Genomic DNA, 18031 nt, shown 5'->3' on the forward strand with positions numbered 1-18031 from the left:
TGTAGATGTGTAGTAGGTAGAATAGCTGTAGTAGTTGTAGATGTGTAGTAGGTAGAGTAGCTGTAGATGTGTATAAGGTAGAACAGCTGTAGTAGCTGTAGATGTGTAGTAGGTAGAATAGCTGTAGATGTGTAGTAGGTAGAATAGCTGTAGTAGGCGTAGATGTGTATAAGGTAGAATAGCTGTAGATGTGTATAAGGTAGAATAGCTGTAGTAGCTGTAGATGTGTATAAGGTAGAATAGCTGTAGATGTGTATAAGGTAGAACAGCTGTAGTAGGTGTAGATGTGTAGTAGGTAGAACAGCTGTAGTAGGTGTAGATGTGTATAAGGTAGAATAGCTGTAGTAGCTGCAGTAGTTGTAGATGTGTATAAGGTAGAATAGCTGTAGATGTGTATAAGGTAGAATAGCTGTAGATGTGTAGTAGGTAGAACAACTGTAGTAGTTGTAGATGTGTAGTAGGTAGAACAACTGTAGTAACTGTAGATGTGTAGTAGGTAGAGTAGCTGTAGATGTGTAGTAGGTAGAACAGCTGTAGTAGCTGTAGATGTGTAGAAGGTAGAACAGCTGTAGTAGCTGTAGAAGGTAGAACAGCTGTAGATGTGTAGAAGGTAGAACAGCTGTAGATGTGTAGTAGGTAGAACAGCTGTAGTAGGTGTAGATGTGTAGAAGGTAGAACAGCTGTAGTAGCTGCAGTAGCCGTCTGACCTCCAGTTGTTTGAGGTTATCCAGGTCCAGAGAGCTCTCAGAACCAGCTCCCTCCAACATGTTGAGATTATGAAGGCCCTGTTTACCACCTCCTGAGAATATAAACACAGTCAGACACACCGTCAACAGACAGACAGAGGCTTAGGTCACGGGACAAACAGAGAAAAGCATCATATTATTGTCTAGTCATCACCATGGTTACTCACTGTGCATCATGCGGTAAGCGAAGAAGACTGCGAAGATGATGACAGCCAGCACAGAGACAATCGCCAAGGAGATGACTATGGTCTCTTCACACTGTAACTGGTGGTCTACAGCGGGACATAAACAACCTGTTAGTCTCTGTCTCTAACCTAGTAGTATTCTGGTGGTCTACAGCAGGACATAAACAACCTGTTAGTCTCTGTCTCTAACCTAGTAGTATTCTGGTGGTCTACAGCAGGACATAAACAACCTGTTAGTCTCTGTCTCTAACCTAGTAGTATTCTGGTGGTCTACAGCAGGACATAAACAACCTGTTAGTCTCTGTCTCTAACCTAGTAGTATTCTGGTGGTCTACAGCAGGACATAAACAACCTGTTAGTCTCTGTCTCTAACCTAGTAGTATTCTGGTGGTCTACAGCGGGACATAAACAACCTGTTAGTCTCTGTCTCTAACCTAGTAGTATTCTGGTGGTCTACAGCAGGACATAAACAACCTGTTAGTCTCTGTCTCTAACCTAGTAGTATTCTGGTGGTCTACAGCGGGACATAAACAACCTGTTAGTCTCTGTCTCTAACCTAGTAGTATTCTGGTGGTCTACAGCAGGACATAAACAACCTGTTAGTCTCTGTCTCTAACCTAGTAGTATTCTGGTGGTCTACAGCAGGACATAAACAACCTGTTAGTCTCTGTCTCTAACCTAGTAGTATTCTGGTGGTCTACAGCAGGACATAAACAACCTGTTAGTCTCTAACCTAGTAGTATTCTGGTGGTCTACAGCAGGACATAAACAACCTGTTAGTCTCTAACCTAGTAGTATTCTGGTGGTCTACAGCAGGACATAAACAACCTGTTAGTCTCTGTCTCTAACCTAGTAGTATTCTGGTGGTCTACAGCAGGACATAAACAACCTGTTAGTCTCTAACCTAGTAGTATTCTGGTGGTCTACAGCAGGACATAAACAACCTGTTAGTCTCTGTCTCTAACCTAGTAGTATTCTGGTGGTCTACAGCAGGACATAAACAACCTGTTAGTCTCTGTCTCTAACCTAGTAGTATTCTGGTGGTCTACAGCAGGACATAAACAACCTGTTAGTCTCTGTCTCTAACCTAGTAGTATTCTGGTGGTCTACAGCAGGACATAAACAACCTGTTAGTCTCTGTCTCTAACCTAGTAGTATTCTGGTGGTCTACAGCAGGACATAAACAACCTGTTAGTCTCTGTCTCTAACCTAGTAGTATTCTGGTGGTCTACAGCAGGACATAAACAACCTGTTAGTCTCTGTCTCTAACCTAGTAGTATTCTGGTGGTCTACAGCAGGACATAAACAACCTGTTAGTCTCTGTCTCTAACCTAGTAGTATTCTGGTGGTCTACAGCAGGACATAAACAACCTGTTAGTCTCTGTCTCTAACCTAGTAGTATTCTGGTGGTCTACAGCAGGACATAAACAACCTGTTAGTCTCTGTCTCTAACCTAGTAGTATTCTGGTGGTCTACAGCAGGACATAAACAACCTGTTAGTCTCTGTCTCTAACCTAGTAGTATTCTGGTGGTCTACAGCGGGACATAAACAACCTGTTAGTCTCTGTCTCTAACCTAGTAGTATTCTGGTGGTCTACAGCAGGACATAAACAACCTGTTAGTCTCTGTCTCTAACCTAGTAGTATTCTGGTGGTCTACAGCAGGACATAAACAACCTGTTAGTCTCTGTCTCTAACCTAGTAGTATTCTGGTGGTCTACAGCAGGACATAAACAACCTGTTAGTCTCTTTCTCATGTGAGAAATTGCCAAGAAACTGTATTGAATCAACTAAATGTATTGAACTCAGTAGTGAATCAACTAAACGTATTGAACTCAGTTGGGAATCAACTAAATGTATTAACTTAGTAGGGAATCAACTAAATGTATTGAACTCAGTAGGGAATCAACTAAATATATTGAACTTAGTTGAAAATTAACTAAATGTATTAACTTTGTAGGGAATCAACTAAATGTATTGAACTCAGTAGGGAATCAACTAAATATATTGAACTTAGTTGAAAATTAACTAAATGTATTAACTTTGTAGGGAATCAACTAAATGTATTGAACTCAGTAGGGAATCAACTAAATGTAGGGGAGAACGGGGTTAGAGGTTAGGGTCAGAGGTTAACTTACATAGCGGCTGGGCTGTTGTGGGACTGGGCAGGGTCAGAGGTTAACTTACATAGCGGCTGGGCTGTTGTGGGACTGGGCAGGGTCAGAGGTTAGGGTCAGAGGTTAACTTACATAGCGGCTGGGCTGTAGTGGGACTGGGCAGGGTCAGAGGTTAGGTTAACTTACATAGTTGTAAGTCGCTCTGGATAAGAGCGTCTGCTAAATGACTTAAATGTAAATGTAGTGGCTGGGCTGTAGTGGGACTGGGCAGGGTCAGAGGTTAGGTTAACTTACATAGCGGCTGGGCTGTAGTGGGACTGGGCAGGGGGGAACGGTTAGGGTCAGAGGTTAACTTACATAGCGGCTGGGCTGTTGTGGGACTGGGCAGGGTCAGAGGTTAACTTACATAGCGGCTGGGCTGTTGTGGGACTGGGCAGGGTCAGAGGTTAACTTACATAGCGGCTGGGCTGTAGTGGGACTGGGCAGGGTCAGAGGTTAACTTACATAGCGGCTGGGCTGTAGTGGGACTGGGCAGGGGGGAACGGTTAGGGTCAGAGGTTAACTTACATAGCGGCTGGGCTGTAGTGGGACTGGGCAGGGTCAGAGGTTAGGTTAACTTACATAGCGGCTGGGCTGTAGTGGGACTGGGCAGGGTCAGAGGTTAGGGTCAGAGGTTAACTTACATAGTGGCTGGGCTGTAGTGGGACTGGGCAGGGTCAGAGGTTAGGTTAACTTACATAGCGGCTGGGCTGTAGTGGGACTGGGCAGGGTCAGAGGTTAGGGTCAGAGGTTAACTTACATAGCGGCTGGGCTGTAGTGGGACTGGGCAGGGTCAGAGGTTAGGGTCAGAGGTTAACTTACATAGCGGCTGGGCTGTAGTGGGACTGGGCAGGGTCAGAGGTTAGGGTCAGAGGTTAACTTACATAGCGGCTGGGCTGTAGTGGGACTGGGCAGGGTCAGAGGTTAGGTTAACACATAGTGGCTGGGCTGTAGGGACTGGGCAGGGTCAGAGGTTAGGTTAACTTACATAGCGGCTGGGCTGTAGTGGGACTGGGCAGGGTCAGAGGTTAGGGTCAGAGGTTAACTTACATAGTGGCTGGGCTGTAGTGGGACTGGGCAGGGTCAGAGGTTAGGTTAACTTACATAGCGGCTGGGCTGTAGTGGGACTGGGCAGGGTCAGAGGTTAGGGTCAGAGGTTAACTTACAGAGAGGCTGGGCTGTAGTGGGACTGGGCAGGGTCAGAGGTTAGGGTCAGAGGTTAACTTACATAGCGGCTGGGCTGTAGTGGGACTGGGCAGGGTCAGAGGTTAGGGTCAGAGGTTAACTTACATAGCGGCTGGGCTGTAGTGGGACTGGGCAGGGTCAGAGGTTAGGGTCAGAGGTTAACTTACATAGCGGCTGGGCTGTAGTGGGACTGGGCAGGGTCAGAGGTTAGGGTCAGAGGTTAACTTACATAGCGGCTGGGCTGTAGTGGGACTGGGCAGGGTCAGAGGTTAGGGTCAGAGGTTAACTTACATAGAGGCTGGGCTGTAGTGGGACTGGGCAGGGTCAGAGGTTAACTTACATAGAGGCTGGGCTGTAGTGGGACTGGGCAGGGTCAGAGGTTAGGGTCAGAGGTTAACTTACATAGCGGCTGGGCTGTAGTGGGACTGGGCAGGGTCAGAGGTTAGGGTCAGAGGTTAACTTACATAGCGGCTGGGCTGTAGTGGGACTGGGCAGGGTCAGAGGTTAGGTTAACTTACATAGTGGCTGGGCTGTAGTGGGACTGGGCAGGGTCAGAGGTTAGGTTAACTTACATAGCGGCTGGGCTGTAGTGGGACTGGGCAGGGTCAGAGGTTAGGGTCAGAGGTTAACTTACAGAGAGGCTGGGCTGTAGTGGGACTGGGCAGGGTCAGAGGTTAGGTTAACTTACATAGTGGCTGGGCTGTAGTGGGACTGGGCAGGGTCAGAGGTTAGGTTAACTTACATAGCGGCTGGGCTGTAGTGGGACTGGGCAGGGTCAGAGGTTAGGGTCAGAGGTTAACTTACAGAGAGGCTGGGCTGTAGTGGGACTGGGCAGGGTCAGAGGTTAGGGTCAGAGGTTAACTTACATAGCGGCTGGGCTGTAGTGGGACTGGGCAGGGTCAGAGGTTAGGGTCAGAGGTTAACTTACATAGCGGCTGGGCTGTAGTGGGACTGGGCAGGGTCAGAGGTTAGGGTCAGAGGTTAACTTACATAGCGGCTGGGCTGTAGTGGGACTGGGCAGGGTCAGAGGTTAGGGTCAGAGGTTAACTTACATAGCGGCTGGGCTGTAGTGGGACTGGGCAGGGTCAGAGGTTAGGGTCAGAGGTTAACTTACATAGAGGCTGGGCTGTAGTGGGACTGGGCAGGGTCAGAGGTTAACTTACATAGAGGCTGGGCTGTAGTGGGACTGGGCAGGGTCAGAGGTTAGGGTCAGAGGTTAACTTACATAGCGGCTGGGCTGTAGTGGGACTGGGCAGGGTCAGAGGTTAGGGTCAGAGGTTAACTTACATAGCGGCTGGGCTGTAGTGGGACTGGGCAGGGTCAGAGGTTAACTTACATAGAGGCTGGGCTGTAGTGGGACTGGGCAGGGTCAGAGGTTAGGGTCAGAGGTTAACTTACATAGAGGCTGGGCTGTAGTGGGACTGGGCAGGGTCAGAGGTTAGGGTCAGAGGTTAACTTACATAGCGGCTGGGCTGTAGTGGGACTGGGCAGGGTCAGAGGTTAACTTACAGAGAGGCTGGGCTGTAGTGGGACTGGGCAGGGTCAGAGGTTAACTTACATAGCGGCTGGGCTGTAGTGGGACTGGGCAGGGTCAGAGGTTAACTTACAGAGAGGCTGGGCTGTAGTGGGACTGGGCAGGGTCAGAGGTTAACTTAGAGAGGCTGGGCTGTAGTGGGACTGGGCAGGGTCAGAGGTTAACTTACATAGCGCCTGGGCTGTAGTGGGACTGGCCAGGGTCAGAGGTTAACTTACAGAGAGGCTGGGCTGTAGTGGGACTGGGCAGGGTCAGAGGTTAACTTACATAGCGGCTGGGCTGTAGTGGGACTGGGCAGGGTCAGAGGTTAACTTACATAGCGGCTGGGCTGTAGTGGGACTGGGCAGGGTCAGAGGTTAACTTACATAGCGGCTGGGCTGTAGTGGGACTGGGCAGGGTCAGAGGTTAACTTACATAGCGGCTGGGCTGTAGTGGGACTGGGCAGGGTCAGAGGTTAAGGTCAGAGGTTAACTTACATAGCGGCTGGGCTGTAGTGGGACTGGGCAGGGTCAGAGGTTAACTTACATAGAGGCTGGGCTGTAGTGGGACTGGGCAGGGTCAGAGGTTAACTTACATAGAGGCTGGGCTGTAGTGGGACTGGGCAGGGTCAGAGGTTAACTTACATAGCGGCTGGGCTGTAGTGGGACTGGGCAGGGTCAGAGGTTGGGACTGGGCAGGGTCAGAGGTTAACTTACAGAGAGGCTGGGCTGTAGTGGGACTGGGCAGGGGAAAGTCCTCAGTGAAGTTGACGTTACACATGTCAGTACTACAGCAGCAGAAGTGATACGTCCCATTCTGGATCTGAGGAGGCAGGTTGGTTACCACGCAACGGTCGTCCCGACACTCCTGCTGGTCGCCAAGGTGAGTCCAACAACCTAGAGGTGACAGGAGGGGAGATGAAGTGATGGGGAGAAAGAGAGTATTTCTGTGCTTCAGAGGACCTTGCTGATCCAGCAGGCAGATGTCCTGGGGAGAGAACTCATATTCAGGACCAGTCAGAAATCTGGACACACCTACTCATTCAAGGGTTTTCCTTTATTTTTACTATTTTCTACATTGTAGAATAATAGTGAAGACATCAGAACTATGAAATAACACATATGGAATCATGTAGTAACCAAAAAAAGTGTTAAACAAATCAAAATATATTTTAGATTTTAGATTCTTCCAAGTAGCCACCCTTTGCCTTGATGACAGCTTTGCACACTCTTGGCATTCTCTCAACCAGCTCCATGAGGAATGCTTTTCCAAGAGTCTTGAAGGAGTTCCCACATATGCTGAGCACTTGTTGGCTGCTTTTCCTTCACTCTGCGGTTCAACTCATCCCAAACCATCTCAATTGGGTTGAGGTCGGGTGATTGTGGAGGCCAGGTCACCTGATGCAGCACTCCATCACTCTCCTTCTTGGTCAAATAGCCCTTACACAGCCTGGAGGTGTGTTGGGTTATTGTCCTGTCGAAAAACAGACGATAGTCCCACTAAGCGCAAACCAGATGGGATGGTGTATCGCTGCAGAATGCTGTGGTAGCCATGCTGGTTAAGTGTGCCTTGAATTCTAAATAAATCACTGACCGTGCCACCAGCAAAGCACCATAACACCTCCTGGGAACCACACATGCGGAGATCATCCGTTCACCTACTCTGCCTCTCACAAAAGACACTGCGGCTGGAACCAAAAATGTCAAAATTGGACTCATCAGACCAAAGGCCAGACTTCCACCTGTCTGATGTCCATTGCTCAGGTTTCTTGGCCAAAGCAAGTCACTTCTTATTGGTGTCCTTTAGGAGTGGTTTCTTTGCAGCAATTCAACTGTTAATTGAAATGCATTCCAGGTGACTACCTCATGAAGCTGGTTGAGACAATGCCAAAAGTGTGCAAAGCTGTCATCAAGGCAAAGGGTGGCTACTTTGAAGAATCTCAAACATATTTTGATTTGTTTAACACTTTTTTGGTTACTACATGATTCCATATGTGTTAGTTCATAGTTTTGATGTCTTCACTATTATTCTACAATGTAGAAAATAGTAAAAATAAAGAAAAACCCTTGAATGAGTAGGTGTGTCCAAACTTTTGACTGGTACTGTATGATAATCAGAGTAGCAGCAGCTATATACAGGGTCAGTAGATACAGTATGTATAGGGGTCAGGGGACTAGACATTTTAGGGTTATGAGCTAGGGTGTATCAGGTATCAGTGTGTGTGTGTGTGTGTGTGTGTGTGTGTGTGTGTGTGTGTGTGTGTGTGTGTGATTGATTGAATCAGTGGATGTGTTTAACTAAACTTGAAGATCAAAATTCCCATAAGAATAGTAAACGAACAACAATTTGACCAACTGGGGACATTTTGTTGGTCCCCACCAGGTCAAATGCTATTTCTATGGGGTCCAGGTTTAAGGTTAGAATTACTGTTAGAATTACTGTTAGCGTTAGGAACTAGGGTTAGGAGCTAGGGTTAGGAGCTAGGGTTAGGAGCTAGGGTTAGGAGCTAGGGTTAGGAGCTAGGGTTAGGAGCTAGGGTTAGGAGCTAGGGTTAGGAGCTAGGGTTAGGGGTTAGGGTTAGGAGATAGGGTTAGGAGCTAGGGTTAGGAGCTATGGTTAGGAGCTAGGGTTAGGAGCTAGGGTTAGGGGTTAGGGTTAGGAACTAGGGTTAGGAACTAGGGTTAGGAGCTAGGGTTAGGAGCTAGGGTTAGGAGCTAGGGTTAGGAACTAGGGTTAGGAACTAGGGTTAGGAGCTAGAGTTAGGAGCTAGGGTTAGGAGCTAGGGTTAGGGGTTAGGGTTAGGAACTAGGGTTAGGAACTAGGGTTAGGAGCTAGGGTTAGGAGCTAGGGTTAGGAGCTAGGGTTAGGAGCTAGGGTTAGGGGTTAGGGTTAGGGGATAGGGTTAGGAGCTAGGGTTAGGAGCTATGGTTAGGAGCTAGGGTTAGGAGCTAGTGTTAGGAGCTAGGGTTAGGAGCTAGAGTTAGGGGCTAGGGTTAGGGGCTAAGGTTAGGAGCTAGGGTTAGGAGCTAGGGTTAGGAGCTAGAGTTAGGAGCTAGGGTTAGGAGCTAGGGTTAGGAGCTAGAGTTAGGAGCTAGAGTTAGGAGCTAGGGTTAGGAGCTAGGGTTAGGAGCTAGGGTTAGGAGCTAAGGTTAGGAGCTAGGGTTAGGAGCTAGAGTTAGGAGCTAGAGTTAGGAGCTAGAGTTAGGAGCTAGGGTTAGGATTAGGAGCTAGGGTTAGGGGTTAGGGTTAGGAGCTAGGGTTAGGGGTTAGGGTTAGGAGCTAGGGTTAGGGGTTAGGGTTAGGAGCTAGGGTTAGGAGCTAGGGTTAGGAGCTAGGATTAGGGGTTAGGATTAGGAGCTAGGGTTAGGGGTTAGGATTAGGGGTTAGGATTAGAAGCTAGGGTTAGGAGCTAGGGTTAGGAGCTAGGAGCTAGGGTTAGGAGCTAGGGTTAGGAGCTAGGGTTAGGAGCTAGGGTTAGGGGTTAGGATTAGGAGCTAGGGTTAGGAGCTAGAGTTAGGAGCTAGGGTTAGGAGCTAGGGTTAGGAGCTAGGGTTAGGAGCTAGGGTTAGGAGCTAGGGTTAGGAGCTAGGGTTAGGGTTAGGAGCTAGGGTTAGGAGCTTGAGTTAGGAGCTAGAGTTAGGAGCTATGGTTAGGAGCTAGGGTTAGGAGCTAGGGTTAGGAGCTAGGGTTAGGGTTAGGGTTAGGAGGTAGGGTTAGTGTTTATGTAAAATAGGATTTTGAATGGGACTGAACTGTCCCCCCACAAGGTTAGTTGTAGAAGACTGTGTGTGTGGTGCTGTCACCTTGTTTGACCAGCCTGACGTCTCCAGGAGGACTCTTCTCCCAGAGGCCGAAGCAGTGGGATCCTTTAGAGCAGTGGATCGTAGTGTTCTCAGGGGAAACCCGTCCCTCTCCTACCGCCACGCGCTCCATCTCCCACTGCTGCTGCTGCTCAGTGAAGGCACACTGCCTCTCCTTCTGCTGGTCAGCTGAGGGGGGGAAGGCGCTGTTCATTCTTCATTCAGCAAACAGAGCTCTCAAGAAAAACTCATGAAACAGTATGCAATCAGACCCCTACAGCCTCCCCCCGACCTCCCCCTACCACCAACCCATCTCGAATCAGACCCCTACAGCCTCCCCCCGACCCTTCTCTTCTCTAATCAGACCCCTACAGCCTCCCCCCGACCTCCCCCTACCACCAACCCATCTCTAATCAGACCCCTACAGCCTCCCCCCTACCTCCCCCTACCACCAACCCATCTCTAATCAGACCCCTACAGCCTCCCCCTACCACCAACCCATCTCTAATCAGACCCCTACAGCCTCCCCCTCCCCCTACCACCAACCCATCTCTAATCAGACCCCTACAGCCCTCCCCCTACCACCAACCCATCTCTAATCAGACCCCTACAGCCTCCCCCTACCACCAACCCATCTCTAATCAGACCCCTACAGCCTCCCCCAGACCTCCCCCTACCACCAACCCATCTCTAATCAGACCCCTACAGCCTCCCCCTACCACCAACCCATCTCTAATCAGACCCCTACAGCCTCCCCCCTACCTCCCCCTACCACCAACCCATCTCTAATCAGACCCCTACAGCCTCCCCCCTACCTCCCCCTACCACCAACCCATCTCTAATCAGACTTAACCCTGGTCCTCCTCCTCCTACTACATTAACCCTGGTCCTCCTCCTCCTACTACATTAACCCTGGTCCTCCTCCTCCTACTACATTAACCCTGGTCCTCCTCCTCCTACTACATTAACCCTGGTCCTCCTCCTCCTCCTACTACATTAACCCTGGTCCTCCTCCTCCTCCTACTACATTAACCCTGGTCCTCCTCCTCCTCCTACTACATTAACCCTGGTCCTCCTCCTCCTACTACATTAACCCTGGTCCTCCTCCTCCTCCTACATTAACCCTGGTCCTCCTCCTCCTCCTACTACATTAACCCTGGTCCTCCTCCTCCTCCTACTACATTAACCCTGGTCCTCCTCCTCCTCCTACTACATTAACCCTGGTCCTCCTCCTACTACTACATTAACCCTGGTCCTCCTCCTACTACATTAACCCTGGTCCTCCTCCTACATTAACCCTGGTCCTCCTCCTCCTCCTACTACTACATTAACCCTGGTCCTCCTCCTCCTACTACATTAACCCTGGTCCTCCTCCTCCTCCTACTACATTAACCCTGGTCCTCCTCCTCCTCCTCCATTAACCCTGGTCCTCCTCCTCCTCCTACTACATTAACCCTGGTCCTCCTCCTCCTACTACATTAACCCTGGTCCTCCTCCTCCTCCTACTACATTAACCCTGGTCCTCCTCCTACATTAACCCTGGTCCTCCTCCTCCTCCTCCTACTACATTAACCCTGGTCCTCCTCCTCCTACTACATTAACCCTGGTCCTCCTCCTCCTACTACATTAACCCTGGTCCTCCTCCTCCTACTACATTAACCCTGTTCCTCCTCCTCCTACTACATTAACCCTGTTCCTCCTCCTCCTACTACATTAACCCTGTTCCTCCTCCTCTTCCTACTACATTAACCCTGGTCCTCCTCCTCCTCCTACTACATTAACCCTGGTCCTCCTCCTCCTACTACATTAACCCTGGTCCTCCTCCTCCTACTACATTAACCCTGGTCCTCCTCCTCCTCCTACTACATTAACCCTGGTCCTCCTCCTCCTACTACATTAACCCTGGTCCTCCTCCTCCTCCTACTACATTAACCCTGGTCCTCCTCCTCCTCCTACTACATTAACCCTGGTCCTCCTCCTCCTCCTACTACATTAACCCTGGTCCTCCTCCTCCTACTACATTAACCCTGGTCCTCCTCCTCCTCCTACTACATTAACCCTGGTCCTCCTCCTCCTCCTACTACATTAACCCTGGTCCTCCTCCTCCTCCTACTACATTAACCCTGGTCCTCCTCCTACTACTACATTAACCCTGGTCCTCCTCCTACTACATTAACCCTGGTCCTCCTCCTACATTAACCCTGGTCCTCCTCCTCCTCCTACTACATTAACCCTGGTCCTCCTCCTCCTCCTACTACATTAACCCTGGTCCTCCTCCTCCTCCTACTACATTAACCCTGGTCCTCCTCCTCCTCCTACTACATTAACCCTGGTCCTCCTCCTCCTCCTACTACATTAACCCTGGTCCTCCTCCTACTACATTAACCCTGGTCCTCCTCCTACTACATTAACCCTGGTCCTCCTCCTACTACATTAACCCTGGTCCTCCTCCTCCTCCTACTACATTAACCCTGGTCCTCCTCCTCCTCCTACTACATTAACCCTGGTCCTCCTCCTCCTACTACATTAACCCTGGTCCTCCTCCTCCTACTACATTAACCCTGGTCCTCCTCCTACATTAACCCTGGTCCTCCTCCTCCTCCTACTACATTAACCCTGGTCCTCCTCCTCCTCCTACTACATTAACCCTGGTCCTCCTCCTACTACATTAACCCTGGTCCTCCTCCTCCTACTACATTAACCCTGGTCCTCCTCCTCCTACTACATTAACCCTGGTCCTCCTCCTACTACTACATTAACCCTGGTCCTCCTCCTCCTCCTACTACATTAACACTGGTCCTCCTCCTCCTCCTACTACATTAACCCTGGTCCTCCTCCTCCTCCTACTACATTAACCCTGGTCCTCCTCCTCCTCCTACTACATTAACCCTGGTCCTCCTCCTCCTACATTAACCCTGGTCCTCCTCCTCCTCCTACTACATTAACCCTGGTCCTCCTCCTCCTACTACATTAACCCTGGTCCTCCTCCTCCTACTACATTAACCCTGGTCCTCCTCCTCCTCCTACTACATTAACCCTGGTCCTCCTCCTCCTCCTACTACATTAACCCTGGTCCTCCTCCTCCTCCTACCACATTAACCCTGGTCCTCCTACTACTACATTAACCCTGGTCCTCCTCCTCCTCCTACTACATTAACCCTGGTCCTCCTCCTCCTACTACATTAACCCTGGTCCTCCTCCCCCTACCACCAACCCATCTCTAATCAGACCCCTACAGCCTCCCCCCGACCTCCCCCTACCACCAACCCATCTCTAATCAGACCCCTACAGCCTCCCCCCGACCTCCCCCTACCACCAACCCATCTCTAATCAGACCCCTACAGCCTCCCCCAGACCTCCCCCTACCACCAACCCATCTCTAATCAGACCCCTACAGCCTCCCCCCGACCTCCCCCTACCACCAACCCATCTCTAATCAGACCCCTACAGCCTCCCCCCTACCTCCCCCTACCACCAACCCATCTCTAATCAGACCCCTACAGCCTCCCCCTACCACCAACCCATCTCTAATCAGACTTAACCCTGGTCCTCCTCCTCCTACTACATTAACCCTGGTCCTCCTCCTCCTACTACATTAACCCTGGTCCTCCTCCTCCTACTACATTAACCCTGGTCCTCCTCCTCCTCCTACTACATTAACCCTGGTCCTCCTCCTCCTCCTACTACATTAACCCTGGTCCTCCTCCTCCTCCTACTACATTAACCCTGGTCCTCCTCCTCCTCCTACTACATTAACCCTGGTCCTCCTCCTCCTACTACATTAACCCTGGTCCTCCTCCTCCTCCTACATTAACCCTGGTCCTCCTCCTCCTCCTACTACATTAACCCTGGTCCTCCTCCTCCTCCTACTACATTAACCCTGGTCCTCCTCCTCCTCCTACTACATTAACCCTGGTCCTCCTCCTACTACTACATTAACCCTGGTCCTCCTCCTACTACATTAACCCTGGTCCTCCTCCTACATTAACCCTGGTCCTCCTCCTCCTCCTACTACTACATTAACCCTGGTCCTCCTCCTCCTACTACATTAACCCTGGTCCTCCTCCTCCTCCTACTACATTAACCCTGGTCCTCCTCCTCCTCCTACTACATTAACCCTGGTCCTCCTCCTCCTCCTACTACATTAACCCTGGTCCTCCTCCTCCTACTACATTAACCCTGGTCCTCCTCCTCCTCCTACTACATTAACCCTGGTCCTCCTCCTACATTAACCCTGGTCCTCCTCCTCCTCCTCCTACTACATTAACCCTGGTCCTCCTCCTCCTACTACATTAACCCTGGTCCTCCTCCTCCTACTACATTAACCCTGGTCCTCCTCCTCCTACTACATTAACCCTGTTCCTCCTCCTCCTACTACATTAACCCTGTTCCTCCTCCTCCTACTACATTAACCCTGTTCCTCCTCCTCCTCCTACTACATTAACCCTGGTCCTCCTCCTCCTCCTACTACATTAACCCTGGTCCTCCTCCTCCTACTACATTAACCCTGGTCCTCCTCCTCCTACTACATTAACCCTGGTCCTCCTCCTCCTCCTACTACATTAACCCTGGTCCTCCTCCTCCTACTACATTAACCCTGGTCCTCCTCCTCCTCCTACTACATTAACCCTGGTCCTCCTCCTCCTCCTACTACATTAACCCTGGTCCTCCTCCTCCTCCTACTACATTAACCCTGGTCCTCCTCCTCCTACTACATTAACCCTGGTCCTCCTCCTCCTCCTACTACATTAACCCTGGTCCTCCTCCTCCTCCTACTACATTAACCCTGGTCCTCCTCCTCCTCCTACTACATTAACCCTGGTCCTCCTCCTACTACTACATTAACCCTGGTCCTCCTCCTACTACATTAACCCTGGTCCTCCTCCTACATTAACCCTGGTCCTCCTCCTCCTCCTACTACATTAACCCTGGTCCTCCTCCTCCTCCTACTACATTAACCCTGGTCCTCCTCCTCCTCCTACTACATTAACCCTGGTCCTCCTCCTCCTCCTACTACATTAACCCTGGTCCTCCTCCTCCTCCTACTACATTAACCCTGGTCCTCCTCCTACTACATTAACCCTGGTCCTCCTCCTACTACATTAACCCTGGTCCTCCTCCTACTACATTAACCCTGGTCCTCCTCCTCCTCCTACTACATTAACCCTGGTCCTCCTCCTCCTCCTACTACATTAACCCTGGTCCTCCTCCTCCTACTACATTAACCCTGGTCCTCCTCCTCCTACTACATTAACCCTGGTCCTCCTCCTACATTAACCCTGGTCCTCCTCCTCCTCCTACTACATTAACCCTGGTCCTCCTCCTCCTCCTACTACATTAACCCTGGTCCTCCTCCTACTACATTAACCCTGGTCCTCCTCCTCCTACTACATTAACCCTGGTCCTCCTCCTCCTACTACATTAACCCTGGTCCTCCTCCTACTACTACATTAACCCTGGTCCTCCTCCTCCTCCTACTACATTAACACTGGTCCTCCTCCTCCTCCTACTACATTAACCCTGGTCCTCCTCCTCCTCCTACTACATTAACCCTGGTCCTCCTCCTCCTCCTACTACATTAACCCTGGTCCTCCTCCTCCTACATTAACCCTGGTCCTCCTCCTCCTCCTACTACATTAACCCTGGTCCTCCTCCTCCTACTACATTAACCCTGGTCCTCCTCCTCCTACTACATTAACCTGGTCCTCCTCCTCCTCCTACTACATTAACCCTGGTCCTCCTCCTCCTCCTACTACATTAACCCTGGTCCTCCTCCTCCTCCTACCCCATTAACCCTGGTCCTCCTACTACTACATTAACCCTGGTCCTCCTCCTCCTCCTACTACATTAACCCTGGTCCTCCTCCTCCTACTACATTAACCCTGGTCCTCCTCCTCCTACTACATTAACCCTGGTCCTCCTCCTCCTACTACTACATTAACCCTGGGCCTCCTCCTCCTACTACATTAACCCTGGTCCTCCTCCTCCTCCTACTACATTAACCCTGGTCCTCCTCCTCCTCCTACTACATTAACCCTGGTCCTCCTCCTCCTCCTACCACATTAACCCTGGTCCTCCTACTACTACATTAACCCTGGTCCTCCTCCTCCTCCTACTACATTAACCCTGGTCCTCCTCCTCCTACTACATTAACCCTGGTCCTCCTCCTCCTACTACATTAACCCTGGTCCTCCTCCTCCTACTACTACATTAACCCTGGTCCTCCTCCTCCTACTACATTAACCCTGGTCCTCCTCCTCCTCCTACTACATTAACCCTGGTCCTCCTCCTCCTCCTACTACATTAACCCTGGTCCTCCTCCTCCTACTATATTAACCCTGGTCCTCCTCCTCCTACTACATTAACCCTGGTCCTCCTCCTCCTCCTACTACATTAACCTAGGTCCTCCTCCTCCTCCTACTACATTAACCTTGGTCCTCCTCCTCCTCCTACTACATTAACCCTGGTCCTCCTCCTCCTACTACATTAACCCTGGTCCTCCTCCTCCTCCTACTACATTAACCCTGGTCCTCCTCCTACTACATTAACCCTGGTCCTCCTCCTCCTCCTACTACATTAACCCTGGTCCTCCTCCTACTACATTAACCCTGGTCCTCCTCCTCCTCCTACTACATTAACCCTGGTCCTCCTCCTCCTACTACATTAACCCTCCTCCTCCTCCTACTACATTAACCCTGGTCCTCCTCCTCCTACTACATTAACCCTGGTCCTCCTCCTCCTACTACATTAACCCTGGTCCTCCTCCTCGTACTACATTAACCCTGGTCCTCCTCCTCCTACTACATTAACCCTGGTCCTCCTCCCCCTACATTAACCCTCCTCCTCCTACTACATTAACCCTGGTCCTCCTCCTCCTACTACATTAACCCTGGTCCTCCTCCTCCTCCTACTACATTAACCCTGGTCCTCCTCCTCCTACTACATTAACCCTGGTCCTCCTCCTACTACTACATTAACCCTGGTCCTCCTCCTCCTACTACATTAACCCTGGTCCTCCTCCTCCTACTACATTAACCCTGGTCCTCCTCCTCCTACTACATTAACCCTGGTCCTCCTCCTACTACTACATTAACCCTGGTCCTCCTCCTACTACTACATTAACCCTGGTCCTCCTCCTCCTCCTACTACATTAACCCTGGTCCTCCTCCTCCTCCTACTACATTAACCCTGGTCCTCCTCCTCCTCCTACTACATTAATCCTGGTCCTCCTCCTCCTACTACATTAACCCTGGTCCTCCTCCTCCTCCTACTACATTAACCCTGGTCCTCCTCCTCCTACTACATTAACCCTGGTCCTCCTCCTCCTCCTACTACATTAACCCTGGTCCTCCTCCTCCTCCTACTACATTAACCCTGGTCCTCCTCCTCCTCCTACATTAACCCTGGTCCTCCTCCTCCTACTACATTAACCCTGGTCCTCCTCCTCCTACTACATTAACCCTGGTCCTCCTCCTCCTACTACATTAACCCTGGTCCTCCTCCTCCTACTACATTAACCCTGGTCCTCCTCCTCCTACTACATTAACCCTGGTCCTCCTCCTCCTACTACATTAACCCTGGTCCTCCTCCTCCTCCTACTACATTAACCCTGGTCCTCCTCCTCCTCTTACTACATTAACCCTGGTCCTCCTCCTCCTCCTACTACATTAACCCTGGTCCTCCTCCTCCTACTACATTAACCCTGGTCCTCCTCCTCCTACTACATTAACCCTGGTCCTCCTCCTCCTACTACATTAACCCTGGTCCTCCTCCTCCTACTACATTAACCCTGGTCCTCCTCCTCCTACTACATTAACCCTGGTCCTCCTCCTCCTACTACATTAACCCTGGTCCTCCTCCTCCTACTACATTAACCCTGGTCCTCCTCCTCCTCCTACTACATTAACCCTGGTCCTCCTCCTCCTACTACATTAACCCTGGTCCTCCTCCTCCTACTACATTAACCCTGGTCCTCCTCCTCCTACTACATTAACCCTGGTCCTCCTCCTCCTACTAGATTAACCCTGGTCCTCCTCCTACTACTACATTAACCCTGGTCCTCCTCCTACTACATTAACCCTGGTCCTCCTACTCCTACTACATTAACCCTGGTCCTCCTCCTCCTACTACATTAACCCTGGTCCTCCTCCTCCTACTACATTAACCCTGGTCCTCCTCCTCCTACGACATTAACCCTGGTCGTCCTCCTACTACATTAACCCTGGTCCTCCTCCTACTACATTAACCCTGGTCCTCCTCCTCCTACTACATTAACCCTGGTCCTCCTCATCCTCCTACATTAACCCTGGTCCTCCTCCTCCTACTACTACATTAACCCTGGTCCTCCTCCTCCTACTACATTAACCCTGGTCCTCCTCCTACTACATTAACCCTGGTCCTCCTCCTACTACATTAACCCTGGTCCTTCTCCTCCTACTACATTAACC

The 18031-nt window shown here is 50.4% G+C and overlaps 1 protein-coding gene across 1 annotated transcript in view; it reads right to left on the minus strand.

Annotated features, from left to right (window-relative positions):
- Positions 1-9813, minus strand: part of LOC139567227 (bone morphogenetic protein receptor type-2-like) — a 41962-nt gene extending 32149 nt beyond the window's left edge. Inside the window, exons 1-4 of the mRNA XM_071388701.1 lie at positions 9588-9813; positions 6501-6680; positions 914-1018; positions 708-799 (exon numbers count right to left, since the gene is read on the minus strand). Coding sequence (XP_071244802.1) covers positions 708-799; positions 914-1018; positions 6501-6680; positions 9588-9798 — 588 coding nt within the window. The 5' untranslated portion in view covers positions 9799-9813. The remainder of the gene's footprint in view (positions 1-707; positions 800-913; positions 1019-6500; positions 6681-9587) is intronic.
- Positions 9814-18031: the final 8218 nt, after the last annotated feature.

This window comes from Salvelinus alpinus, unplaced genomic scaffold (genome assembly GCF_045679555.1).
Source record: "Salvelinus alpinus unplaced genomic scaffold, SLU_Salpinus.1 scaffold_95, whole genome shotgun sequence".
Classification (NCBI taxonomy): domain Eukaryota; kingdom Metazoa; phylum Chordata; class Actinopteri; order Salmoniformes; family Salmonidae; genus Salvelinus; species Salvelinus alpinus.